At 46.5% G+C, this 27,968-nt stretch overlaps 1 protein-coding gene across 1 annotated transcript in view; it reads right to left on the bottom strand.

Annotated features, from left to right (window-relative positions):
• Positions 1 to 534: 534 nt before the first annotated feature.
• Positions 535 to 27,968, bottom strand: part of LOC137525344 (zinc finger protein 585A-like) — an 84,864-nt gene continuing 57,430 nt past the window's right edge. Inside the window, exons 5-6 of the mRNA XM_068246398.1 lie at positions 12,529 to 13,102; positions 535 to 2,670 (exon numbers count right to left, since the gene is read on the bottom strand). Coding sequence (XP_068102499.1) covers positions 1,724 to 2,670; positions 12,529 to 13,102 — 1,521 coding nt within the window. The 3' untranslated portion in view covers positions 535 to 1,723. The remainder of the gene's footprint in view (positions 2,671 to 12,528; positions 13,103 to 27,968) is intronic.

Below are 27,968 nucleotides of genomic sequence, written 5' to 3'. Positions count from 1 at the left end.
GGTCACCGGTAATCAGACCTCTCTGCGCCCACCGATCGTTACATTTAGCCTGTCTAATTCATCCTTATCTGTGACAAGTGTATTTGATCTCTCAGTTGTCAGCCTACTGCCTCTGCAGAACAGCTAATTTGTAAACAAAGGATGTTAACCCTGAGCTATTTCCTTGAAAGCAGGAAGTAGACACACTGCAGAGTAATTGCAGGATTTGTATCCTCTGTAATAAATGTTATTATGCTGTTGCTTATCTTTTAGAGCAGAGAGGAAGATCTGAGTTCAGGTCTATTTTAAATAGTAGTGTGATGTCCCCCCGCCAGGCAATGCAAATGACAGTCTAAAGGGGAACACAACCTCACATAGAGTAACAGACATGATGATGTAGTAAGAACAGGATAAGAGCATCTTCCATGAGGAAATATGAGTAATTACAACCATAACACATTTTTTTTTAAAGTAACCAAGTTTATTGTAGAAGTAAGGCAAATACACATTAGTGAGAGAGTACAACAAAGTGTCAGATGATACATTAGAGGCCTGGAATAGGCACATCAGGATACATGTAAACGTCAAGCACTTGGCCTACTTTTAGATATATAAAAAACTATAAAACAGCCATAAACATTAACAGTTGCCCTACAGGATACAAAACAACCAGCAGTAATATGAAGGAGCTCGGACGTCAGCTGGAGATTAATAACAGTGATGGGTACTCAGTATAGGGGATATATTATAATTAGTGTGTGGGGAATTTATCCAGGTAGAGCAGATTTGGTCACATTAGATTGGGTACCTCTGCGGTGATATACTGCCTTGTGGAGGGGGAAGCATCCGATTCACAGACCTGACCCACTCAGTGCACGATGGCGCTGTGGTAAGTCTCCAACACTTGGTGAGGAGTTAGCGAGCTATGTGACGCGTCTCTATAGCAAACTGTATCAGAAATTTTCCAGTAAAGGATTCAGGAAATATATAGAGAAGCCACATCTCTGGGGCAGCCCATATAGTCATTATGGAAATAGATGACTTGCACCCAATATGTGAGTCTTTCATAGCTCACATGTGTACACAGCTGTGACGGTACAGTCAGCACTGTGACACGAACAGCTACATTTCCAGCAAGCGGTTCCAGTGACTCTCCCTCCAACTACAAGCTTCCTTCCTGGGGGGAAAAGAAGCTGCAACCAACCTGCTCCCTGGTCAGAAGGGGACATAAGCCTGCTTGCTGATAACTCCAGTATGGGCTTGTCAGCTATATCTTCAGGTGAGATCTGTCTACGACCGTCTAGCTTTCTTCCTATTTCCAGTAGTCTGAGTGCACTCTTTGTTTTCTCCCTACCCCGGTCCTCTGCAAACCTCCTCAGCAAGCGCTTGTGGAAGAATGTGTCTGTTCACACTCCATTCCATGACAAGTGTGGCTGCACTGGTGAGAAGCTCTATTACTGCACTGAGTGTGAGAAATGTTCTGGTGGTAAGTGTTATTTTCCAATATTTCTTTTATTTCTTGCTAGATGCACCTGGCAGCATATTATACAGATCCCGGGGCTCTTTCATGCTACTCAGTGCATTGGTTTATAAGGCATTAAAGCGGAACTGAACAAGCCTGTTATTGGCCGCTGCACGCCACTCTCCATACTCCCTACTTCAGTTTTCTTGAGGAGATGGAGAGCAGTATGCTGTGGCCAGTTCAGGCTCACTAAAGGTGAAGTTATGTTTCACTGATTCTTACTTACCACCAGTGTGAGATCTCATGTCTGAGAAGATGAGATTTCTGTACAAAACATTTCCCACACTCAGCACATGAATAAGGCTTCTCTCCAGTGTGAGATCTCTCATGGATGACAAGGTTTGATTTCCGTACAAAACATTTCCCACACTCAGCACATGAATAGGGCTTCTCTCCAGTGTGAGATCTCTCATGGATGTCAAGATGTGATTTCTGTAAATAACATTTCCCACACTCAGCACATGAATAGGGCTTCTCTCCTGTGTGAGATCTCTCATGTATGACAAGCTCTGATGTCTGTACAAAACATTTCCCACACTCAGCACATGAATATGGCTTCTCTCCAGTGTGAAATCTTTCATGTATAACAAGACTTGATTTGTTTACAAAACATTTCCCACACTCACCACATGAATAGGGCTTCTCTCCAGTGTGAGATCTCTCATGACTAACACGTTTTGATTTCCGTACAAAACATTTTCCACACTCAGCACATGAATAAGGTTTCTCTCCAGTGTGAGATTTCTCATGTATGACAAGACTTGATTTCCATGCAAAACATTTCCCACATGCAGCACATGAATAGGGCTTCTCTCCAGTGTGAGATCTCTCATGGATGACAAGCACTGATTTCTGTACAAAACATTTGCCACACTCAGCACATGAATAGGGCTTATCACCAGTGTGAATTCTCTTGTGTATGCCAAGACTTGATTTATTCACAAAACATTTCCCACATATGGAACAGGAATGAGACCCTCCAGCAGAGGGAGAGCGGTGCTGGGTATGAGGCCCCTCAGGATCATACAGGTGAGGGGGGTCTGGGGGAATATTTGGGGTAACCAGGATATCTGCAGGAGACTCTTGTCCAGTGACATCATCATCCGTTGTACAGTCTGTGGATACAGAGAGTCGAGTCTCTGAGAGGTTCCTGATGCCGGGACTCTGTGCTGCAAATAGAGAAACATCATCACTTCCTGTTAGATAATTCTGAGGGGAGGAACAATTATCATTAGGGATGGTCAGTGAGCTGCTGATAATTCCAAGTTGAGGCAAAGTTTGTGCAGGCTGGAAATGGACCAGATGCAGCAGCTGCATAGCTTTGCATAAAATTAGCATACAGTTTGCACCATCTCAGAGTTATTGGCATGTCACTGACCATCACAAGTTATCAGCCTGACTGAGAACTGCAGAAAGTGGAGCTCATTACAGGCGGCCAATCACATGACTACAACTTTGGCTTGCATGAAAATTTTATGTAGCTGGGAGTTCAGCCAATCAAATGCATTTCCTGACCAATCTGATTATCTGCATACAATCTGCATTATATTTGCATACACGTCAGAGTTATTTGCATCTCACTGACCCCTCCCACACCTAAAGCATTGGCCATACATTGAGCAGCAGTGAATGTAGAGCTTGATGAGACAGTGGAAACAATGTGTTACTCCTGTGACAACAGACCTATATGTACTTATAGCAAGAGATCTGTGTTATGTTTGTAGAGCAATGTGGTGTCACTTCCACATTCTTATTACCGCTGTGTCCTCGTGTCACTCATATGCCCCGTGTAATGTACATGTTTCTCTCTCTTATTCCCAATTGTGCAAAATAACCACTTGAGGACCAGAGGTTTATACCCCCCTAGTGACCAGGCCATTGTTTACAATTCTGCACTTCACAACTTTAACGGTTTATTGTTCGGTCATACACCTTAGCACCCAAATTAATTTTACCTCCTTTTCTTCCCACAAATAGAGTTTTCTTTTGGTGTTATCTGATTGCTGTTGCAATTTATTTTTTTATATTAATAAAAAAAAAGGAGCGAAATGTTTGCATTTTTTTTTCTTTCCTTCCCCCCTCCCCCCCTCCAAATTGGCCCTACACTACGATACATACGCTACACTGTACATATATAGACATAAGGAGTTTGCGCTCGTGTGAGCTACTGTCACATCTCGCTCCTCGTGAGATGATGGCATATGGCGGGGCTAAAAACAACAGAACCACTCTGCAGCCGCCAATAAAGGTTAGGCGGTCGCAGGATGGTTAAGAAACTGTGACTAGGGATGGTTTGAAATGTCTATCGGAACGCTGGTTTCCAAAACATAAATGCAGCAATGTCAGAATGCCGCATTACAGCAACTCGGAAATGTCACCCAATCACTGAGCTCAGAAGCATCGGACCAATCAGAGATTGGTCCAATACTTCCGAGTATTTCCCAGTCCTGTGATTGGACTAAAATTTCTGAAAATTACCATTGAAAAAAAAAAACGGGGTCATTTTAGTCCAATCAGTGTACCACGGTGTGCATATAAGAGAGGTGAGACTGTCAGCCATTCTGTGGGCTCAGTGAGGAGGAGGATATTGAGGGAGACAGTGCGCTGCATTGTGCTGCAGAGAATCAGTTGTGTGTGGATTGAGTTGTGTGACAGAATCTGGTGAGTTGTGAGATAGTGAGTGAGTGAGGAGTGAGTAGATAGACAGACACTAGTGAGTGCACTCGTCTCTGTTCTGTTACTGATTTTACTAATGATCAGCTCCCTCTCTCTGACCATAACTTGCTAAACTTCTTTCTCTCCTCCTCTTTCCCTACCACCCTGGCACAAGCACACTCACATACTTGCAGAAACTATCACAATCTAGACATGCAACCTGTCTCTGATGCCCTGGCACCTCTCCTCACACAATCCTCCACTGACCCAGACTCAGCAGCTACACATCTAGACATGTAACCTGTCTCTGATGCCCTGGCACCTCTCCTCACACAATCCTCCACTGACCCAGACTCAGCAGCTACACATCTAGACATGCAATCTGTCTCTGATGCCCTGGCACCTCTCCTCACACAATCCTCCACTGACCCAGACTCAGCAGCTACACATCTAGACATGCAACCTGTCTCTGATGCCCTGGCACCTCTCCTCACACAATTCTCCACTGACCCAGACTCAGCAGCTACACATCTAGACAAGCAACCTGTCTCTGATGCCCTGGCACCTCTCCTCACACAATCCTCCACTGACCCAGACTCAGCAGCTACACATCTAGACATGCAACCTGTCTCTGATGCCCTGGCACCTCTTCTCACACAATCCTCCACTGACCCAGACTCAGCAGCTACACATCTAGACATGCAACCTTTTTCTGATGCCCTGGCACCTCTCCTCACACAATCCTCCACTGACCCAGACTCAGCAGCTACACATCTAGACATGCAATCTGTCTCTGATGTCCTGGCACCTCTCCTCACACAATCCTCCACTGACCCAGACTCAGCAGCTACACATCTAGACATGCAATCTGTCTCTGATGTCCTGGCACCTCTCCTCACACAATCCTTCACTGACCCAGACTCTGCAGCTACACATCTAGACATGCAACCTGTCTCTGATGCCCTGGCACCTCTCCTCACACAATCCTCCACTGACCCAGACTCTGCAGCTACACATCTAGACATGCAACCTGTCTCTGATGCCCTGGAACCTCTCCTCACACAATCCTTCACTGACCCAGACTCAGCAGCTACACATCTAGACATGCAATCTGTCTCTGATGCCCTGGCACCTCTCCTCACACAATCCTTCACTGATCCAGACTCTGCTGCTACACATCTAGACATGCAACCTGTCTCTGATGCCCTGGCACCTCTCCTCACACAATCCTCCACTGACCCAGACTCAGCAGCTACACATCTAGACATGCAACCTGTCTCTGATGCCCTGGCACCTCTCCTCACACAATCCTCCACTGACCCAGATTCAGCAGCTACACATCTAGACATGCAATCTGTCTCTGATGTCCTGGCACCTCTCCTCACACAATCCTCCACTGACCCAGACTTAGCAGCTACACATCTAGACATGCAACCTGTCTCTGATGCCCTGGCACCTCTCCTCACACAATCCTCCACTGACCCAGACTCAGCAGCTACACATCTAGACATGCAACCTGTCTCTGATGCCCTGGCACCTCTCCTCACACAATCCTCCACTGACCCAGACTCAGCAGCTACACATCTAGACATGCAACCTGTCTCTGATGCCCTAGCACCTCTCCTCACACAATCCTCCACTGACCCAGACTCAGCAGCTACACATCTAGACATGCAACCTGTCTCTGATGCCCTGGCACCTCTCCTCACACAATCCTCCACTGACCCAGACTCAGCAGCTACACATCTAGACATGCAACCTGTCACTGATGCCCAGGCACCTCCCCTCACACAATCCTCCACTGACCCAGACTCAGCAGCTACACATCTAGACATGCAACCTGTCTCTGATGCCCTGGCACCTCTCCTCACACAATCCTTCACTGACCCAGACTCAGCAGCTACACATCTAGACTAGAGATGGGCAGAACCTCCGATTTTAGGTTCGCGAACCGGGTTCGCGAACTTTCGCGTAAAGTTCGGTTCGCGTTAAAGTTCGCGAACCGCAATAGACTTCAATGGGGATGCGAACTTTGAAAAAAAAAAAATAATTATGCTGGCCACAAAACTGATGGAAAAGATGTTTCAAGGGGTCTAACACCTGGAGGGGGGCATGGCGGAGTGTGATACATGCCAAAAGTCCCGTAGAAAATTCTGGATTTGACGCAAAGCAGCGTTTTAAGGGCAGAAATCACATTGAATGCTAAATGACAGGCCTTAAGTGCTTTAAAACATCTTGCATGTGTATACATCAATCAGGTAGTGTAATTAAGGTACTGCTTCACACTGACACACCAAACTCACCGTGTAACGCACCACAAACAGCTGTTTGTGTAGTGATGGCCGTGCTGGACTGGTGCGCACCATGGCGAGAGTGCAGGTTTTGGTGGCTTTACAGCCCATATGGTCGCCTGGCTGATGTAGCTGAATGACAGAACAGTGACTGTCCAGCTGATCAAATTTGGTCTGACCACAATGAAGCAACGACCTTATTATCTTTTGTGTGCCCCCCGAGACACTCATCGAGGCGCCGGTCATTGCTTCATTGTGATACGCAAGCCCCTTCACCACGGCAAGGTAATGATCACGAAGGGGAATGGGCGCATGTACATGCCTTTTCTTTTGTTGTTGCAGCTGCCCGCAGTGCAGCCAGAAAAATTAGGCAGTCATGTACACGCACCAGAAAAATTATTACAGCGGCTGCTGCTAGCAGCGGCCTAAAAAAATTCAGCAATCCACTGAACAGTACAGGTATACAGTGGCAGGTTCACTGAACAGAACAGGTATGCAGTGGCGGGTTCACTGAACAGTACAGGTATACAGTGGCAGGTTCACTGAACACAACAGGTATGCAGTGGCGGGTTCACTGAACAGGTATACAGTGGCGGGTTCACTGAACAGGTATGCAGTGGCAGGTTCACTGAACACAACAGGTATGCAGTGGCGGGTTCACTAAACAGGTATACAGTGGCGGGTCCACTGAACAGAACAGGTATGCAGTGGTGGGTTCACTGAACAGGTATGCAGTGGTGGGTTCACAGCACAGGTATGCAGTGGTGGGTTCACAGCACAGGTATGCAGTGATGGGTTCACAGAACAGGTATGCAGTGATGGGTTCACAGAACAGGTATGCAGTGGCAGGTTCACTGAACAGGTATGCAGTGGTGGGTTCACAGTACAGGTATGCAGTGGTGGGTTCACAGAACAGGTATGCAGCCAGCCAGGAACAAGTTAAGCCTAACTAATCTTTCCCTGAGAGACAGTCTGCAGCAGCTCGCCCTACTCTCACTAACGCAGGCAGCACACGAGTGACCGTAATGGCCGCCGCTGCCTGCCTTATATAAGGGGGGGTGGGGCTCCAGGGGCTAGTGTAGCCTAATTGGCTACACTGGGCTTGCTGACTGTGATGTAGAGGGTCAAAGTTGACCCTCAAGGTGCATTATGGGGCGAACCGAACTTCCGCAAAGGTTCGCCAGCGGAACGCGAACCACCGAAGTTCGCGTGGAACCGTTCGGCCCATCTCTAATCTAGACATGCAACCTGTCTCTGATGCCCTGGCACCTCCCCTCACACAATCCTCCACTGACCCAGACTCAGCAGCTACACATCTAGACATGCAATCTGTCTCTGATGCCCTGGCACCTCTCCTCACACAATCCTCCACTGACCCAGACTCAGCAGCTACACATCTAGACATGTAACCTGTCTCTGATGCCCTGGCACCTCTCCTCACACAATCCTCCACTGACCCAGACTCAGCAGCTACACATCTAGACATGCAACCTGTCTCTGATGCCCTGGCACCTCTCCTCACACAATCCTCCATTGACCCAGATTCAGCAGCTACACGTCTAGACATGCAACCTGTCTCTGATGCCCTGGCACCTCTCCTCACACAATCCTCCACTGACCCAGACTCAGCAGCTACACATCTAGACAAGCAACCTGTCTCTGATGCCCTGGCACCTCTCCTCACACAATCCTCCATTGACCCAGATTCAGCAGCTACACGTCTAGACATGCAACCTGTCTCTGATGCCCTGGCACCTCTCCTCACACAATCCTCCACTGACCCAGACTCAGCAGCTACACATCTAGACAAGCAACCTGTCTCTGATGCCATGGCACCTCTCCTCACACAATCCTCCATTGACCCAGATTCAGCAGCTACACATCTAGACATGCAATCTGTCTCTGATGCCCTGGCACCTCTCCTCACACAATCCTCCACTGACCCAGACTCAGCAGCTACACATCTAGACATGCAACCTGTCTCTGATGCCCTGGCACCTCACCTCACACAATCCTTCACTGACCCAGACTCTGCAGCTACACATCTAGACATGCAACCTGTCTCTGATGCCCTGGCACCTCTCCTCACACAATCCTCCACTGACCCAGACTCAGCAGCTACACATCTAGACATGCAACCTGTCTCTGATGCCCTGGCACCTCTCCTCACACAATCCTCCACTGACCCAGACTCAGCAGCTACACATCTAGACATGCAACCTGTCTCTGATGCCCTGGCACCTCTCCTCACACAATCCTCCACTGACCCAGACTCAGCAGCTACACATCTAGACATGCAACCTGTCTCTGATGCCCTGGCACCTCTCCTCACACAATCCTTCACTGACCCAGACTCAGCTGCTACACACTACAACAGCTCCATCACAAAAGTTATGGATGACTTCACCCCTCTTACCAATTTCCGCCCTCATCGGGTCAGTCGCCAACCCTGGCTGACCATAGCTACTAAACAGTCGAAAAAATTCTCTAGAGTAGCTGAACAGCGTTGGAGGAAAATTAACACAAGTGAGGACTTCATCTCATTCAAAACAGTCTTGAACAACTTCAATAATGCACTCTCTGTGGCAAAACAGTCCTGTTTTTCATACCTAATATCCTCCCATTTCCACAATCAAAAGCGCTTGTTCCGCACCTTTAACTCCGTTCTCCACCCCCCTCCCCCTCTTATTTCTTCATGCTTATCAGCTGAATATTTTGCAACATACTTCTTGCCTTCCTCTAGCCATCACTCTGTGCATCATGTGCAGCCTGCCCAGTCCCACTGCACGCAAACCCTCTGCACACCAGGCTGGAAGCAGCATCCAGACCTCATCAGCTGTCTTCTCCCCCCGGTTTGTCGCCCAGCTCCAGGCCTTTCTCCCAGAAATTATTCCCCCAACATTGATGCACAAGAATGGGCTCCTGGCAAGATTGTTGGCCCAATAGCTTTCTGCCCTATCAGCTGGTATAAAGTGTCCCCTTCCACCAGTTGATGTGCTTTTTGGAGCCACAATGGCAGAACTTCTGCCTCCATTATTTTACCAGGGCTGCTATCCCAGCCCTACATCGGCATGTAGTGGAATGTGTATCCTGGTTGTTGGACCACACAGTCGGCAGCAGGGTGCACCTCACTACACATGCCTGGAGCAGCAGGCGTAGGCAGGGACGGTACCTCCCTTTCACTGCCCATTGGGTCCCCCTACATGGTGCTGGGAAGGGTAGGAGTTGTGGGGCAGCATCTGGTCTGGTGGTGTCGCCCTGGATGGTCAAGGGGAGGCCAGTCTAACTCCCTTTTGCCACCTCCATTGTCCCATGTAGTGTTGGGCGTAATGATTTGTAATTAATGGATATCTGTAGTGACAAGTCTTAATAGTGGACTACAGCACCGTAGTCATAATCCGTATTTTGTCGCGATTACAAATTCTCACTACCAGTGCACCCATGTCTACGGATGCAAGCTGTAATTATGGCTTTGAGTCCATTACAGAAGCACAATTTTTTAAAGCTGAGCTCTGGGCACACCCTTTCCTATATAAGGCGGATGCCATCTTGGATTATCTCCTTGCTGTTACTCAGTACTGTGTGAGAGGTTGTGCTGGAGAGAGCAGTGCTGTGTATTTGCATTTTGTAATTGATTTGTGCACATTTGAGACTCACTGAACCTGTGATTGATAGTTTAGTGATTCAGTTAGAGAGTTAGCTTAATAATTGTTAGCTTTGTCATTCAGTTAGAGTTAGCTTATTGCACTAGTGAAAGCAAGAAGTTTTGAATTAAGATGATACCATTTATTGGCTAACTTAGAAGAAAAGTAGTAAAGTTTAAGCTATGAAGCCTTCCTCAGACTCGACTCCTGTATACATTTGGAACACACAGCTTACAGTGCTGCCCATAATTACTCATACCCCTAGCAAATTTTGACTTAAAGTTACCTTTATTCAACCAGCAAGTCATTTTTTGACGGGAAATGACATTGGTGTCTCCCAAAAGATAATAAGACGATGTACAAGTGGCATTACTGTGGAAAAAAACAAACATTTGTCAGCTTTTATTTACACTTGAGCAAAAAGTGTCCAGTCCAAAATTATTCATACACTTCTCAATAATCAATAGAAAAGCATTTATTGGCTATTGCAGCAATCAGACGCTTCCTAAAATTGCAGACCAGCTTTTTGTATGTCTGCCCAGGTATTTTTACCCATTCATCTTTAGCAATGAACTGCACATTTTCCAGGTTGGGGGGTCTTCTTGTGTGCCGTCTCCAATTTGCTCCAGTGGGGGGTCTTCTCGCCATCACCCTGATCATTAGCTCCATCCACAGATTTTCAATTGGATTCAAGTCAGGACTCTGTCGGGGCCACTCCAAAACGTTAATGTTGTTGTCTGCTAACCATTTCTTCACCACTTTTGCTGTGTGTCATACTTAAATGTCCACTGGTGGCCAAGGCCAAGTTTCTCTGCAGACTGCCTGATGTTGTTGTTGAGAATCCTCATGTATTGCTCTTTTTTCATGGTGTCGTTTACTGTGATTAGGTTCCCTGGTCCATTGGCTGAAAAACACCCATAAAGCATTAGGTTCTCACCACCATGTTTGACAGTGGGGATAATGTTCTGTGGGTTGAAGTTTTTTTTTTTTTTTTCCCAAATGAAGGAAACATCATTGTGACCAAACAATGAAATCTTTGTTTCAACTGACCATCACACAGAAGTCCAGAAGTCTTCTTCTTTGTCCAGATGAGCATTTGCTAAGACCAAGCAAGCTTTTGTGTGCCTTATATGGAGAAGTGGCGTCCTCCTTGGTCTGCATCAGTGGAACCCAGCAATGTGCAGTGTCCGTTGGATTGTCTGCCTCGAGACATTGCCACCTGCAGAGCCCAAATTCCTTATGATGGCCCTGTTGGTGATCCTTGGATTCTTTTCACCTCTCTCACTATCCTCCTGGCCAGCACAGGTGTCACTTTTGGCTTCCGACCATATCCTCTGAGATTTTCCACAGTGTGGAACATCTTGTATTTTTTTAATAATAAACACTGGTCCACATGACAGCCCAGGGGCCGCAGGTCTCTCTCACTCGCTGGGGCCCTCAAACCACCATGCGACACCTAGAGGGAAGTGTTGGCAAGCCCTGGACCTCTCACCTCCAGGGAACTCACCCCACCACCTCTAAACTGAATGCCAACTGCACAAAAACACAATTGCTAACTTCCAGCTAGAGCAATATCCTGCCTCTATCTGGCCAGCAGACGCCAGTCAGCCAATCAGGTGTACGGTCATACACCCTTTGCCTGCTGTACCGAATCTAGCAGGAATTACATAAATTAGCATTCAGGTGGGAGGCTTCAGTTGGACGCAATCGTGAATTGCATCGTTTACAGGGACGCCCCGTGTAGGCACATCTCCCACACGGTCCCCTCCCTAACCACTCACCTGTCAACTGCATCCTAGAAGCTGCAAAAAAGAAATTTAAAATCACAAACACTGGTCCACATGACAGCCCAGGGGCCCCAGCTGGAAGTTAGCAATTGTGTTTTTGTGCAGTTGGCAATTTTTAATAATACTTTGCACTGTAGCCACTGGAACTTTCAGAACATTTAGAAATGGTCTTGTAGCCCTTTCCTGAGCAGCCACAAAGCACAGCCGCAGGTCCTCACTGAGCTCCTTTGTCTTAGCCATGACTGTCTACAAACCAACTGCAGAGAGCTGCTGTTTTTTACTTGCTGGGTTGATTAAAACAGCTGTTCCATATTAATCAGGGTATTAGGATGCTTTAGAAAAGCTTGGACTATTTGGAGTGGTATAGAACTTTGGATTTTCCCACAGACTGTGACAGTTTGTGAAGGGTATGAATAATTTTGGACTGGACACTTTTTGCTCAAATGTAAAAAAAAAAAGCTGAAAATATTTTTTTTTTTTGTTACATCGTCTTATTATCTTTTGGGAGACACCTATGTCATTTCCCGTCAAAAATTACTTGATGGTTGAATAAAAGTAACTTTTAAGTCAAAATTTCCCAGGGGTATGAATAATTATGGACAGCACTGTATATGCCATGGACATTGAAAGGAGATACATTTATCACTCACCAATGCTCATCCCAGTAATAATGTCCTCTTCACTAGTCCTTATCACGTCACCCTCCTCCATAGACTGCTGGTCACTCCTCACATATGTTTCATCTTCTTCCTTTTTAATTGTCATCATCCTCCCACCCTCCACCACACACTGCTGATCACTCCTCACATATGTGTCTTCTTCCTCTTTAATTGTCCTCATTATGCCACCCTCCTCCGTAGACTGCTGATCACTCATCACATAGGTCTCTCCTTCTTCTTTAATTGTCATCATCCTGTCACCCTCCTCCATAGAATGCTGATCACTCCTCACATAGATCTCTTCTTCCTCTTTAATTGTCCCCATCATGCCACCCTCCTCCATAGACTGCTGATCACTCCTCACATTGATCTCTTCTTCTTCTTCTTCTTCTTCTTTAGTTGTCCCCATCATGCCACCCTGCTCTATACACTGCTGATCACTCCTCACATAGGTCTCTCCTTCTTCCTCTTTAATTGTCCTCATTATGCCACCCTGCTCTATACACTGCTGATCACTCCTCACATAGGTCTCTCCTTCTTCTTTAATGGTCCCCATCATGCCACCCTCCTCCATACACTGCTATCACTCCTCACATAGGTCTCTTCTTCTTCCTCTTTAATTGGACGCATCATGACACCCTCCTCCACAGAATGATTATCACCCGTCACACAGGTCTTTTGTTCTTTGAGCTCAGATCTTAGCTCTAAAAAAATACATTAAAGCAGTGAAATATTAGAAAATATTAGAAAGCAGTAAAATATTAAAATCAGAGCACAGAAAAGAACATACATTGCTAGAGGGTGATAATATCCCATAAGCTGTGGTATCTGCACATTCAGCACCACAGTTCTCTCTCCCAGTGCGCCTTGCTCATCATCTGGTGCTTCTCTCCTCCTCTCCATGCTCACATTCCTGGGAGGTTACAGCAGTGCCGGCAGCGGTAGATGGATGAGGGTGTGAAGAGAGAACAGCTTTAGATATAGGATAAGAGATAGAGATAAGGTAACACAGAGAGTGTCAGGCACCAGCTGGAGGTGGGAGCTGCTCCACGAGGATCTTATGGGCTCAGTATTCCATGGCATACAAGATCAGCCAATCACAGGTCTGCACTATTCACAGATTATATTATTCTCTAGGTCTCCCTCCCTAAGGGGCAATTATGTAAACAAACCCCCACACAGATACTTTGTATCATTCTCAGGAATAAAGGCAGACTACCCTAACAATAAAACTACTACTCCCTGCAAGCTCTCTCCATAGAGATGCATGCGCCTGGATTCCTGCTCACACCCTTCCTATCACTAAACATTCACCTTTTTCCTCGGTATAGAATTCAGACATCTCTCATCTGTAGATAGTCCTTTTCACTCCAGCCATTGATAACAGAGTGATGGAGCTCAAGGCAAGGGGTGGTCTGACTTGTCAGCATCTGGAAGACCCGGGAAGCCATCATAAAGGGGGTAAGAGGCACCCGGGAGTGTCTAAAACTGAGTTGAAAACAAATAAAAGAGAAAAGGGGGAGGTGGCTTACCTCAATAATGCCAAATTCCTTTATATAAATATTAATTTTTAATAAGCACAGGCAACATGTATTTTGTGTCTCTGCCCACTTCCTCAGGCCAAATAAAGTGCTGAAGGGTTTCAAATGCCAGGTGCATCAAGTAGTCTTCCTCCCCAAGTTAGATATCCAGATTTGCCTCCAGTTTTAAGCAGTCTCTCTCCCCAAGCTGACTAGGCAGAAGTAAAAGACAAAGAAGACAAACACTTATACAGCGCTTTTCTCCTGGCGGACTCAAAGCGCCAGAGCTGCAGCCACTAGGACGCGCTCTATAGGCCGTAGCAGTGTTAGGGAGACTTGCCTAAGGTCTCCTGCTGAATAGGTGCTGGCTTACTGAACAGGCAGAGCCGAGATTTGAACCCTGGTCTCCCGTGTCAGAGGCACAGCCCTTAACCATTACACTATCCAGCCAGCCCCACTATCCAGTACCCCCAGTAGTAGGCAGCCCACCCTCCCCATTAGAGATACCTGGATGTACCCCATATATAAGGCATCTCCCCTCCCCAGGTTACATGTACCCCCAGTATTAGGGATCCTCCCTTCGAGGATAGGCAGATGTACTCCCAGTATTAGGATACCCTCCTCCCAGGCTAGATAGCCAGACGTACCGCAAGTATAGATTTCTAAATATACCCCCAGTATAAAGCAGTCTCTCTTCCTAGGACAGGCAAGTGTGCCCCAATATTCAGCAGCCCCTCTCCCCAAGTTAGATAGGCAGATGCACCCCCAGTATGAGGCAGCTTGCTCCCCAATATAGACTGCCAGATGTATGCCCAGTATTAAGCAGCCTCCCTTCCCAGGATGGGCAGATGTAACCCCAGTATTAGGTAGCATCTCAAACATGCAGAGTCGTAACTCTAAACTGTTCGGGGAGGGGTGGGGGGCACAAACACACCCTCAGGGCTGCACTCCCAGAGACTGGTGCCCCGGGCCTCTGCCCTGACGACTACCCAAGTTTAGTATTACCCCAGGAGGGAGTTAAATACTGGGGGGGGGGTGGAATGATAGGGGATATGGCTATAGTGCATGGTTATAAGGCAATGCTGGAGGCAGAGGAGGGTATACGGGGAAATGCCAGCACTGGAGGAACATAGCTATATTCTGTATATATAGGGGCGTAACAATAGGGGCTGCAAGCCATACAGCCCTGTTTTGGGGGGCAGAAGGGGTCACAGCATGAGCATCAATCAGTAGCAGCTGCGGTCGGCAGCAACACATACAGTGTTCTCCCCAGAAGTTTTTCCAGCTGGGTGGCATGAAAAAGTAGCCAACCGTGGGAATGCATGGCCAATGCAAGTCTGCTTACAGCATAGGAGAAGAATGAGGAGGAAACAAGCTGATGTCAGCTTGTGGAGCTGGCTAAAAGAGCCTGGAGAGAACACTGAGCCTCCATGTGACTGTCAGTTCAGGTGTGCTTAAAGAAATGATCCATCTGTCTTAAAGTGAACGTGACAAGCCAAAACCTGGAAAAAGTACATCACTTTCAGGTGGAAAACCTCTACTCAATCAACTGCTCTGTACAACAAATACTAGAAGCTCTGGCATAGAACTATTAAAAAACTGGGGTGCATGGCTTAATTATCAACGATACCTAAAATCACCAATTTTGAAATGCTTGTGCAGTGCCCAGACTCACCGCTGCACCCATTAGTTACAACACTTTGTGTAGGCATTGGGGCTGCACATGCACAGCTCACAACGTGGAGCAAAAACTGGCTCTACCCACTGTTATCCATGTACAACTGCATATTCTAAAAGCCTTTTTCAGGATTATTTGCTGCTTATACAAAGTTTCTGCGTCTCATGAGGGGTAAGGAGGTATTCCTAGTACACACCATACAATTTTCTGTAAGATTTTCTGTTATGCTGGGTTTACACCATACAATTTTCTGTTATGCTGGGCATACACGGCGGTGTATTTTCTTATCAATCGAGCCGCTAATGGCTCAATTGATAATTTCCGACGTGTCCGATCACCGCTTGGATCGATTCCCGGCTCGATCCCCACGGGCGGACAATGGGCAAAAACAAAGCGCAGATAAGGAAGTGCCCACCGGGATGAGTGGGAATCGATCCACGCACCGCTGGCTCTATACCGGTGCATTATCGCGCCGTGTATGCCCAGCATTAAGCTAGCCATACACTGGTCGATTTGCCATCAGATTCGACCAACAGATAGATCCCTCTCTGATCGAATCTGATCAGAGAGGGATCGTATGGCTACCTTTACTGCAAACAGATTGTGAACCGATTTCAGCCTGAAACCGTTCACAATCTGTTGTGGTGGTGGTGGTGCTGCCGCCGCTCCCCATGCCTGCATACATTACCTGCTCCGCCGGCACGACTCCAGACCCCAGGTCTCCGCTGCTCCGTGTCCGCGCTGGTCTCCAGGTCCAGCATGCTTTACTTCTTCCTGCCCGGCAGGAAGTTTAAGCAGTAGAGCGCGGACACGGAGCAGCGGTGACCGGGGGGAGTCGCGCCGGCGGAGCTGGTAATGTATTGCCGCTCTATTGCGTCAGTCGTCGGGCCACTCGAACGCCGCTAGCGACGCGCTCCCTACCCGCGGGCGACCGACGGTAATTTTCCGCACGGAGCGATCGATGGGATCGGACGAAATGGATCGAAATTCGGCGTGTAGAGCGAACGATTGGCAGCAGATTCGATCCCAGTGATCGAATCTGCTGTCGAAACGGCGGAAAATCGGGCCAGTGTATGGCCAGCTTAAGATTTAGCTGCCAGATAGATAAAGTTCAACATGATGGAAATGTATCTATCTTACAATCTATTTCCCGAGCAATTAGGCATTGTTGTTTAGGAGATAAACAGAAGACAATGCACCAGAGATACTTATCATTCTCTACAGAAAATAATCTAATTATGCATTCTAAAGCCCAATCTACACGATACCATTCTTTGTACGATTCGATTACGATTCTATATACAATTTGATTAAATCCGACATGTCCGATCGGGATTCGATTCGATTCAGTTTGATTTGCCATTGCAAAAAAATGGCAAAACGAATTAAATCGAATCCCGATCGGACATGTCAGATTTAATCAGATCGTACATAGAATCGTAATCGAATCGCACAAAGAATCGTATCTTGTAGATGGGGCTTTACAGAATATCTAACAGAAAAATCTAACAGAAGAATCTAATGCTGGGAATACACGGGTCGATCCGGCGGCCGATTAGCCGCCGGATCGACTCCGTCCGCGCGGATCGATTACCGCCTGTCCGCCGGCCGGGATCGAGCAGGCGTGGGTCGAGCAGCGTGATCGGACCAGCTGAATATTATCAGCTAGCCGGATCAGCTGCTCGATACACGGTGCAGAAACGTACCGTGTATTCCCAGCATAACAGAAAATTGTATGGTGTAAACCCAGCATTAGATTTACCTGCCAGATAGACAATATCCAACATGTTGGAAATGATCTATCTAACCATCTATCTGCCGAGCAATTAGGCATTGTTCTACTCAGCAGGAGATCACCAGAAGACAATGCACCAGAGATAATGACCAGTCTCTACCAATACTTTACAGAAAATAACCTGATTACAGAAAATCTAACAGAATATTGTATGGTGTGTACTAGGCATTAGATCTAAACAGAGGAGCATGGCACTTTCCATCTGTTTGAAGCCTGGTACACACCATGCAATTTCCTATCAGATAGATGGGTCAATATTTTCCGACAGATCTGATCTGATTTCCAATCATATTTCTGATCACTTCTATGCAAATCGATCACAAAGATGATCAGAATTCAGATCGGAGCTGTCGGAAATTATCTATTCGACCCATCTATCTGATGGGAAATTGCATGGTGTGTACCAGGGTTTATAAAAACTGAATTAGTCTGCTAACAAGGCATGATACATGCCAAATTACAGGTGGCTCCCTGTGTACAAACAGGTTGTGTTTTGGGATATTGTATGTTGAAGTTGTAAGTTGAGTCCTGTATTCAACATAATGAAGCGTGGATAATCCTCTTTCGGACAACTCTGGATTTGGACATTTTAGTATAAACTGCTTTGTGGTTGTTTTCGATGTGATATGACAGTGCTTTTTGTTTGTTTTTGTTTTTTTAAAGCAAAAATAGACTTTTATTTGCAGCTACACAAATCCAGCTCACAGTGCAGGTGCAACACACATCACATAGCTAACACGTGTCCAGTACTATACAGTTATATGTATTGGGCATCGTTAATGGTAGCAATCAACCACAATCGTTCAGTTGATGTTTTGGGGTTTATTCCACCACCAATCATCTGTTTGGTAAAGTTTTCCCTGCTGTTTGAGGACACCATTGATTGTTTCCAGCTGAATGCATTAATTTGATGAGGAATCATTGTGGAACCACAAGGCTCAGCATGTCCTACAGATCAGATCACAAAGAGAAGCTGCAAACTCAAACATAGATATGAACTAGGGTTTTCTTTGTTAAAATGCAAAGCCCAGCATGGTCTGAAAGTGCATGCTGGCCCTGGTGATTTCAGAGTTTAATAAGTGCATCCTTAGGGTTAAAAAAAAAGGTGGGGGGAGGGGGAATAAACTTCAGAACAGAGCCTTATGTATGCAAACTAATCTTACCAAGGTCACAGCTGGGCTGCCAGCTACACGTGTTTTGCCTGTACCTGTCAGATCAGAAGGTTATTTTCCTTTCAGCGCTGCTGTCTGTGTGCTCTGTTCTCCAGGTAGGCCCGTTCTCTGCTAGTGGAGTGATTGCCAGCACTTCCCACTCCTCTCTACCGTGTTCTAAACAGAAGTGCCGTATTTCACTGAGACGGTTGGCAATTAATTACAGATACACATTCAGTGGGGAGGGAGAGATAATTGACTTCGTGACGCAACTGTGAGAAGGAAAGGAGGCACTGAATTACTAATTACAAAGTCAAAGAGCCTTATGCTGGGAATACACGGTGAGTTTCCGTGCCTCGATTCTGCCGCCCGATCGATTCCCCGCTTGACCCCGTGGGCGTTTCTCTTATCTTCTGCTCGTTTTCCTTATCTTTTTCCATTGTCCCCCCTGCGGTATCGAGCGCAGAATCGATCAGGCGGGTGATCGGAAATGTCTGAAATTATCAATCGAGCCATACCGTGTATTCCCAGCATTAGATTGCCCAGGCCTGCCTTAGCCACACAGGCTCCAGCGTCCCTTCTCTGTACTCGAGCGGGCAAATGGCTTGCTCGTTCCTGGAGGAGCACTCTGCAGTCAGTAGTACAGAATGGTCCCGCCTATTGCTATGCCGAGCCAATGACTGTACCAGCCTGCCGGAAAGCACAAGATCTCGTACACAGATGTGAGAGCCCAGCGTGTGTTGCAGCCGGACGGGAGCTTCGTGGGAGGTGCCGAGGGACAGAGCAAAAAAGACGAAGGTAAGATTAACTCCCCCTCGCCCATCCGCACAGGTGATGTAATTAGCGGGATGAAAGAACACCTATTAGGATTTCATCCAAATTAGTTATTTGAGCATGCCTGGCTGCGACCTCTCCTGCCCCCCAAAACGGCCTTGAGCTGGCCCCCATCCAAATTTTTACAGGGGGCCCGGTGTTTTCCAGTTACGGCCCTGAGTATAGATATCTTCTCTTGTCTCTGTTATGTGACTGAACTAAGTTATTACTAGCAAGGTGAGATGCCACGCATAATCTATGTAGGGGAGCAATAGAAAACTGTCACAGCAGTTATATATAAGTCTCATCAAGAGGGATGATCAGGATAGTGACAGGTGTACTATGTCCTCCTCTGTAACAAAGCATGCCCACCCCAAACCTCTGCTCTGCTCCATATATAACAAGATTCACACAATTACCTCTTCCAGCCACGTGTTCTCTCACCTCCTGCAACTTCTCTTCCTGCTGTTACATCATTTCCCTTCTTTGGGTAAATATAATCCTTTCTGTGCCTTCCACGTGGTAGAGGCGAGATCGACATCTTGTGGTGAATAAGCTAACTGCAAGCTCTTTTTGTGGAATCACGTGCAGTCAGCCTTTGATTCAATAATTACTTAACTTATGACCAGGGCCGGATTTGTACTTTTTACCGCCCAAGGCCAACTATATTGTTTGTATGGTTGTTAGCTCTGTGTGCCCCAACGAGAATTCTCCTTACTTTCCATCATTGGTGTCACAGACAATAGCGATTTTAGTAATATGCATATAGATTATATGTTATGTTTTGAACTTTTGTGGTATGCTTGCTATCTCGTTAATGATGGACCCAATGTGTCACCATGAGAGCTAGGCTGATGTGTACCTGCAAGATAGAGCTTACATATCTTGCAGGGACAGCACAAGTACAGGACAAAGAGTTCAAATGTTAAAGCTGTCCTTGTAGATAGGGATGGCTGCATAGAACAGCTTTACTGCCCCTCACTGAGCCGCCCCTAAACTTCTGGTGCCCTAGGCCATGGCCTATGTGGCCTTGCCAGAAATCCGGCCCTGCTTATGACTTAACTCAGACATGTGTAGGAGGCCCCTAAAATGCCAGGGCAGTATAGGAACCCCACAAGTGACCCCATTTTAGAAAGAAGACACCCCAAGGTAGTCCGTTAGGCATATGTTGAGTTCATAGAAGATAATAATTTTTGTCACAAGTAAGTGGAAAATGACACTTTGTGAAAAAAAAAAACAATAAAAATCAATTTCCGCTAACTTGTGACAAGGAATAAAATCTTCTATGAACTCACCATACTCCTAATGGAATACCTTGGGGTGTCTTCTTTCTAAAATGGGGTCACTTGTGGGGTTCCTATACTGCCCTGGCATTTTAGGGGCCCTAAAGCGTGAGGAGTAGTGTAGAAACTAAATGCCTCAAAATGACCTGTGAAATCCTAAAGGTACTCATAGGACGTTGGGCCCCTTAGCACACCTAGGCTGCAAAACAGTGTCACACATGTGGTATCGCTGTACTCAGGAGAAGTAGTATAATGTGTTTCGGGGTGTATTTTTACACATACCCATGCTGGGTGGGAGAAATCTCTCTGTAAATGGACAATTGTGTGTGAAAAAAATAAAAAAAAAATCTAATTTACAGAGATATTTCTCCCACCCAGCATGGGTATGTGTAAAATAAATACACCCCAAAACACATTATACTATTTCTCTAGAGTACGGCGATACCACATGTGACCCCTTTTTGCAGTCTAGGTGCACTAAGGGGTCCAAAGTCCTATGAGCACCTTTAGGCTTTACAGGGGTGCTTACAATTTAGCACCCACAAAATGCCAGGGCAGTAAACACCCCACAAATGACCCCATTTTGGAAAGTAGACACCCCAAAGTATTCAGAGAGGGGCATGGTGAGTCCGTGGCAGATTTTTTTTTTTGTCACAAGTTAGCAGAAATGGAACCTTTTTTTTTCTTCAAAGTGTCATTTTCCGCTAAATTGTGACAAAAAATAAAATCTTCTATGAACTCACCATGCCTGTTAGTGAATACTTTGGGATGTCTTCTTTCCAAAATGGGGTCATTTGAGGGGTATTTACACTATCCTGGAATTTTAGCACCTCATGAAACATGACAGGTGTTCAGAAAAGTCAGAGATGCTTCAAAATGGGAAAATTCACTTTTGGCACCATAGTTTGTAAACGCTATAACTTTTACCCAAACCAATAACTATACACTTATTGGATATTTTTTTATCAAAGACATGTAGCACAATAAATTTGGACAAAAATGTATATAGAAATTTTACTTTATGTGAAAAATGTCAACACAGAAAGTAAAAAAAAAAAATCATTTTTTTGACACAAATTCATGTCTTTTTTTGATGAATATAATAAAAACTAAAAATCACAGCAGCAATCAAATAGCACCAAAAGAAAGCTGTATTAGTGACAAGAAAAGGAGGAAAAATTAATTTAGGTGGTAGGTTGTATGACCGAGCAATAAACCGTGAAAGCTGCAGTGGTCTGAATGGAAAAAAAGACTCTGGTCCTTAAGGGGTGAAAAGACTGTGGTCCTTATGTGGTTAATTATACTAGCGAACACTACAAGCCATGCCAATGGCTAACAAAAATGTACCGTTAGGCCATTTTAAAAGGATCAGGAGGAACCAAAGATACAAAAACCACAGATTTTGAGGAACAGTCAAAGATCCTGAAGAAGAGATTCCTCCAAGAAAGGTCCCCAAATAAAACAGTTACCGACACCTGGATAAAAGCATTGAGATTCAAAGAACAGATCCCAGAAAAAGGGGACCCCGCTGCACCAGATGATTTGAAAGTAGAAATGTCTTTATTGTTCCACCCAGCATTACAGCAACAGATAAAAGCTCCCACGTATCGGAGCAGACGGCTACTCATATGATTATTAGGAGCTATGACTAAGGAGCCGTCTGCTCCGATACGCGGGAGCTTTTATCTGTTGCTGTAATGCTGGACTGAACAATAAAGACATTTCTACTTTCACATCATCTGGTGCAGCAGGATCCCCTTTTTCTGGTTGCTGTGGACTTTGGTGCTTGGTTTCCCTGCTCCCATTTGTTGGGTGAGTGCATGTGCAGCCGGCACCCTCCATTTTTTGCCTCAAAGAACAGATTGCTCGCTACCAAAAAAAAAGCTCCTGTGATCAATGTGAGCCAATGGGATTGGCTTACAGTGATGGCAGGGTCAGGAGCCAATGAAATCAGCTCCTGACCAGCCCATGGAGCTCTGCTGTCATACCGACAGAAGGGAGAGTGAGCTGCGGCGCAATGCGATCGGTGGGAGCTGCGAGCGAGGTGACAGCGCATGGCGGTGGCGAGTGAAATCTATGCTGTGGCAGGAATAGCAGCTCCCACAGATTTACATCATCCCAGTCCGAAACAAGTTAATTATTTAACTACCATTCAACCCACTATAAACATCAAAGTTAACGAAAACTCTAAATGCCACATATATTTCCAGTAATTACTAGCAAATAGCAATACAAAGGATTTTTTTTCACCTTTTTTTATTATGTGAAGAAAATATGACATTTACAGAGAATAGTTTTCACTGTGGGCATTACTATGGAGGACTGTGTCCAGCACATCCAACATACAGAGACAATCTTCACTGGCTGTAATACTGTGAGTAAAATCTCTTCAAAATTATAGAAATCCGAAATATACCTTCCAATAATGTGTAAATAACTCATCAGCTGCAGTTCTGTGTACCTGATTCTGTGTCCCTCTGCCTCACGCGGTCTGAAGTAAACAGAGTTTACAGCCTTGAACTCATTTTGAATGAAGGGGGGGGGGGGGTCATGCAAATACAGGAAAAAGTACAGGTGCTTCTCTTTAAAACCTTCTCTGTAGCTAAAAAAAATTCTCAGTTGTTCTTATATGATGTGTGAGAAAGCAGGCAAACAGCAAATCATTCCTCTGAATAGTGACAGAGAAGTGGAACCTATGTGGGGTTCACAGAAGGACAGTTTCTTTGATAGTTCCTCTTCAATGACTCCTAGCCGCAATTAAAGGAACACTATCAAAGTTTAAGTTGTTTTTTTCCAGAAGCCCTATAGGAGTTAGAAGAGATTTTTTATGGCAGATAATACTAGTAGACTAGGAAAAAAACATCCTCTCTTCCTCTGCACAAGCCTTGCCAGATGTAAATAAACAATCAATGCCGGGCCAACAACACAGAGACTTCTTGTTCGAGGGCAGATTATTTCACACGCTGTACTAATAGATTCACACTGATTCAGTCAGTAATTCTCTCACTACAGCATGTGAAATAATCTGCTCTCACATAAGAAGTCTCTCTGCTGTTGGCCCAGCATGGATTGTTTATTTGCCTCTGGCAAGGCTTGTGCAGAGGAAGAGAGACATTCCTGTTGTTGCCTAGAACGCTGAATACAGAAACTCCTCAGTCACCCATCACCCCTGCACTGTCCCAGCAATATACAAAATCTTGTAAGCTGTTGAATTTTTTTTTTCATTTACTACTATTATCTGCCATTACACATCCCTTCTAACGCCTAAAGGGCTTCGGGAAAAAAACAAACTTTGATAGTGTACCTTTAATGTTATTACTCAATCATTAGTGACCACTTATGTAAAAATTTATGTAACAATTTAGTAACAAGTTCTAGAAACAATTAATAACTACATGCCCCCCAAAATGGGGGAATGCACCCTCTGTTGGATGAGGATGGAACGGCAGGGTTTATTGGTTTAGATAAGTGCACTGTAGTGGCAGTTTTATTTTATGACTCTCTTACTCACTTTTATACCCCTTCATATACTTACCAAACCCACTTAGTGCAAGAAATTTTTTACATCTCATGGTCCCTGATTAAATTTGCATATAGACACGGATTGGCCCAGACTGCCTCAATGTCCTACCAATTGTTCTTTGACTTATTGTATTTAAATGTGAGACATGGCTTACCCCCTCTGACTCTGCAGCAGAGGCTGCCCTCTCCTACAGGGGGCTTCACCTCAGTCACACCCCCAGATCAGTCAACAGGACCGTGGGAGGGGTGGGTCTGCTCCTCTCCCCATCCTGCACATTCCATGTCCTCACTCCACCTTCCTCCCTACAATTCACATCATTTGAGGCCCACACTATTCGCCTCGACAATCCCCTCCCAGCCATTGTTGCAGTCTTATACTGCCCTCCGGGCTCCGCACGACAATTTCTCGACAACCTTGCTCCTGGTTCCAACACATCCTCGACTCTGACCTTCCCACCATCATCTTCGGGGATTTCAATATTCCCATCGATAAACCCCAGAACTCTGTTGTGACCCGGCTACTCACCATAGCCAACTCACATGGCCTAGTACAACACACCAACACACTGCAGGTCGCACTCTCGACCTTATATTCTCTAAATCCACCACCACTGCAGACCTCGACATCGCACCATTTCCACCCTCAGACCATCACCCTTCAACCTCCTCACGGAAGGCACCTCCAAACTACCCTCCCACCCACCTGGTCAATGGCAGCGAGACCTACGCAAGCTCAACCCTAGTGGCCTTGCTGACCCCCTCCATGCCCTCTCCTCCACTCTCCCCACCCTAACCTGTCCTAATCTTGCTGCAGCTCAGTATCGCCAAACTCTCTCATCAGCCCTAGAGAAAGCTGCTTCACCAATATTTCACCGCAACCGACCCCCTCACTTACTTCACTCCTACTACCATTGAGGAAGTCAACCACCTACTGCAGACTTCCCATACCACTACCTCCCCTCTTGACCCCATCCCTTCTGATCTTCTTCAGCCTCACTTCACGGATCTGGCCCCAGTCCTCACTACCCTTTTTAACCTCTCCCTATCCAGAGGCACCTTCCCTTCAGACTTCAAGCAGGCCACAGTACTGCCCCTGCTCAAGTAATCCATCGCTCCACCAGGGCTGCTCCCCTCCGTGAATCCCTCCACTGGCTTCCTATCCAGTCCAGAATCAGATTCAAGATATTGTGTCTGACCTAGAAATCTGTCCACAAAACCTGTCCAACCTACATTTCTGATCTTACTCAGAGATACACACCTAGCCGCTCACTCCGCCTGACCTCCCCCCGCATCACCCAGTCCCATGCACGCCTCCAGGACTTCTCAAGAGCCGCTCCAACACTATGGAACTCCCTACCTCCACCCATTAGGGCAGCCTCCTTCTTCAACATCTTCAAGAAGGCCCTCAAAACTCACCTTTTCACTCTGGCCTATCACACCTCACAATTGCTTTAAACCCACAGCTGAACTCTGGTCTCCTACCTTTCGTGTCTCTACCTCTCCCTCTAGATTGTAAGCCTTTGGGCAGGGTCCTCCTCCTTTTGTGTCCTACCTGATCATGAACTTCCATTACTGTAAACCCATGCTATGCATTTGAGTGAACCTAACTTGCCTAATCTCCATGCTCCCCTCCAGTGACTGACTAAGCATTACCTTGTACTCATACTGTGCTGTGTGATCTCCATGCTCCCCTCCAGTGACTGACTAAGCATTACCTTGTACTCATACTGTGCTGTGTGATCTGGTTTTCTTGTATTCCTGTATTGTCATATTGCTGTATGTCATCCCTAAATATTGTCTGTAATCTAAATTAATGTCCAGTGCTGCGTAATATGTTGGCGCTTTATAAATACAATAAATAAATAAAATAAATAAATATGTAGCAAAGCAACTACTATTTGCCTGATGAAAAGGGGGGTTGCCCCCCTGAAATGCAAAGAGATACTTTCAATTAAAGACAAAAAGTATTCCTCATGCTTTTATGGATTTTATGCGGGCCCTTTTATAGGACTCCACCAATATGATTGCTCACTTGATACCGCATTCTTTCCCACACTGTATTCTGATTACTCTTCATCCTTCTCTGTATTATGGCCAGCTATGTCCCCCTTAATAGGAATGGCCCCCTTTGTCCTTGTTAGCAATTATGGCTCCCATGTGCCTTCCCTTAATAACAAGTGTGACCCCCATTTGTGTGGCTGCATTTTCCCCCTTGTTTGTGGGACTGTCTCCTTCCCCCCCAGTTTGTGTGGCTTTTTTGTCCTGTTTGTGGTTGCTTTGTCCCCCGTTTCTGTGGCTGCATTGTCCCCCCTATCTGTGGCTGCATTGTCCCCCGTTTCTGTGGCCGCATTGTCCCCCGTTTCTGTGGCCGCTTTGTCCCCCCTTTCTGTGGCCGCTTTGTCCCCCCTTTCTGTGGCTGCATTGTCCCCCCTTTCTGTGGCTGCATTGTCCCCCCTTTCTGTGGCTGCATTGTCCCCCCTTTCTGTAGCTGCATTGTCCTCCCTTTCTGTGGCCGCTTTGTCCCCCCCATCTGTGGCTGCATTGTCCCCCCTTTCTGTGGCTGCATTGTCCCCCCTTTCTGTGGCTGCATTGTCCCCCCTTTATGTAGCTGTATTGTCCTCCCTTTCTGTGGCGACTTTGTCCCCCCTATCTGTGGCTGCATTGTCCCCCCTTTCTGTGGCTGCATTGTCCCCCCTATCAGTAGCTGCATTGTCCTCCCTTTCTGTGGCCACTTTGTCCCCCCATCTGTGGCTGCATTGTCCCCCCCATCTGTGGCTGCATTGTCCCCCCATCTGTGGCTGCATTGTCCCCCCATCTGTGGCTGCATTGTCCCCCCATCTGTGGCTGCATTGTCCCCCCATCTGTGGCTGCATTGTCCCCCCATCTGTGGCTGCATTGTCCCCCCTATCTGTGGCTGCATTGTCCCCCCTATCTGTGGCCGCTTTGTCCCCCCTTTCTGTGGCTGCATTGCCCCCCCTTTCTGTGGCTGCATTGCCCCCCCCCCCTTTCTGTGGCTGCTTTGTCCTCCCTTTCTGTGGCTGCATTGTCCCCCCTTTCTGTGGCTGCATTGCCTCCCCTTTCTGTGGCTGCATTGCCTCCCCTTTCTGTGGCTGCATTGCCCCCCCCCCCTTTCTGTGGCTGCATTGTCCCCCCTATCTGTGGCTGCTTTGGTCGGTGTCAGCGCAGGGAAAAAAAACCCATACTTACCATCTGACGTCCTTCCCTCCTCCTTGAAGCAGGGATTCTGTTTGAACTCCCGCGCGTGCCGGAACTATAGACCGGGCTTCAGGTGATGCGGCTGCTTTACAGATCCATCCACCACATCCCTCGCAGCAGCATGAAGGAATCTTTCCGCTGCTGCAGCCATATGCCAAAGCGGGACTATTTTGCCCCACAGAAATGGGGAAAGTGGGACTGTTGAATCCCACGGAAGTGTCAAATTGACATGGATCCCCGGTTGAGTATAGCTGTTCTACAGGGTGCAGCGCTGAATCGCTGGTCGGGAAAAGGATGTGGGGAGCCTGGGGAGGACCCAGAGGGGTACGGATCTGACTTGTGCTTTATTTTCAATTACATCTTTAACACTTGCAATGGAATAAATAGAAGATGAACACAACCAATTACTAATTAGGCTTAGTACTATATGTAGCCATGTTTATCCCATCATCC

Source organism: Hyperolius riggenbachi, chromosome 7 (assembly GCF_040937935.1).
Source record: "Hyperolius riggenbachi isolate aHypRig1 chromosome 7, aHypRig1.pri, whole genome shotgun sequence".
Classification (NCBI taxonomy): domain Eukaryota; kingdom Metazoa; phylum Chordata; class Amphibia; order Anura; family Hyperoliidae; genus Hyperolius; species Hyperolius riggenbachi.
This window is presented reverse-complemented; position numbering and strand designations above follow the sequence as displayed.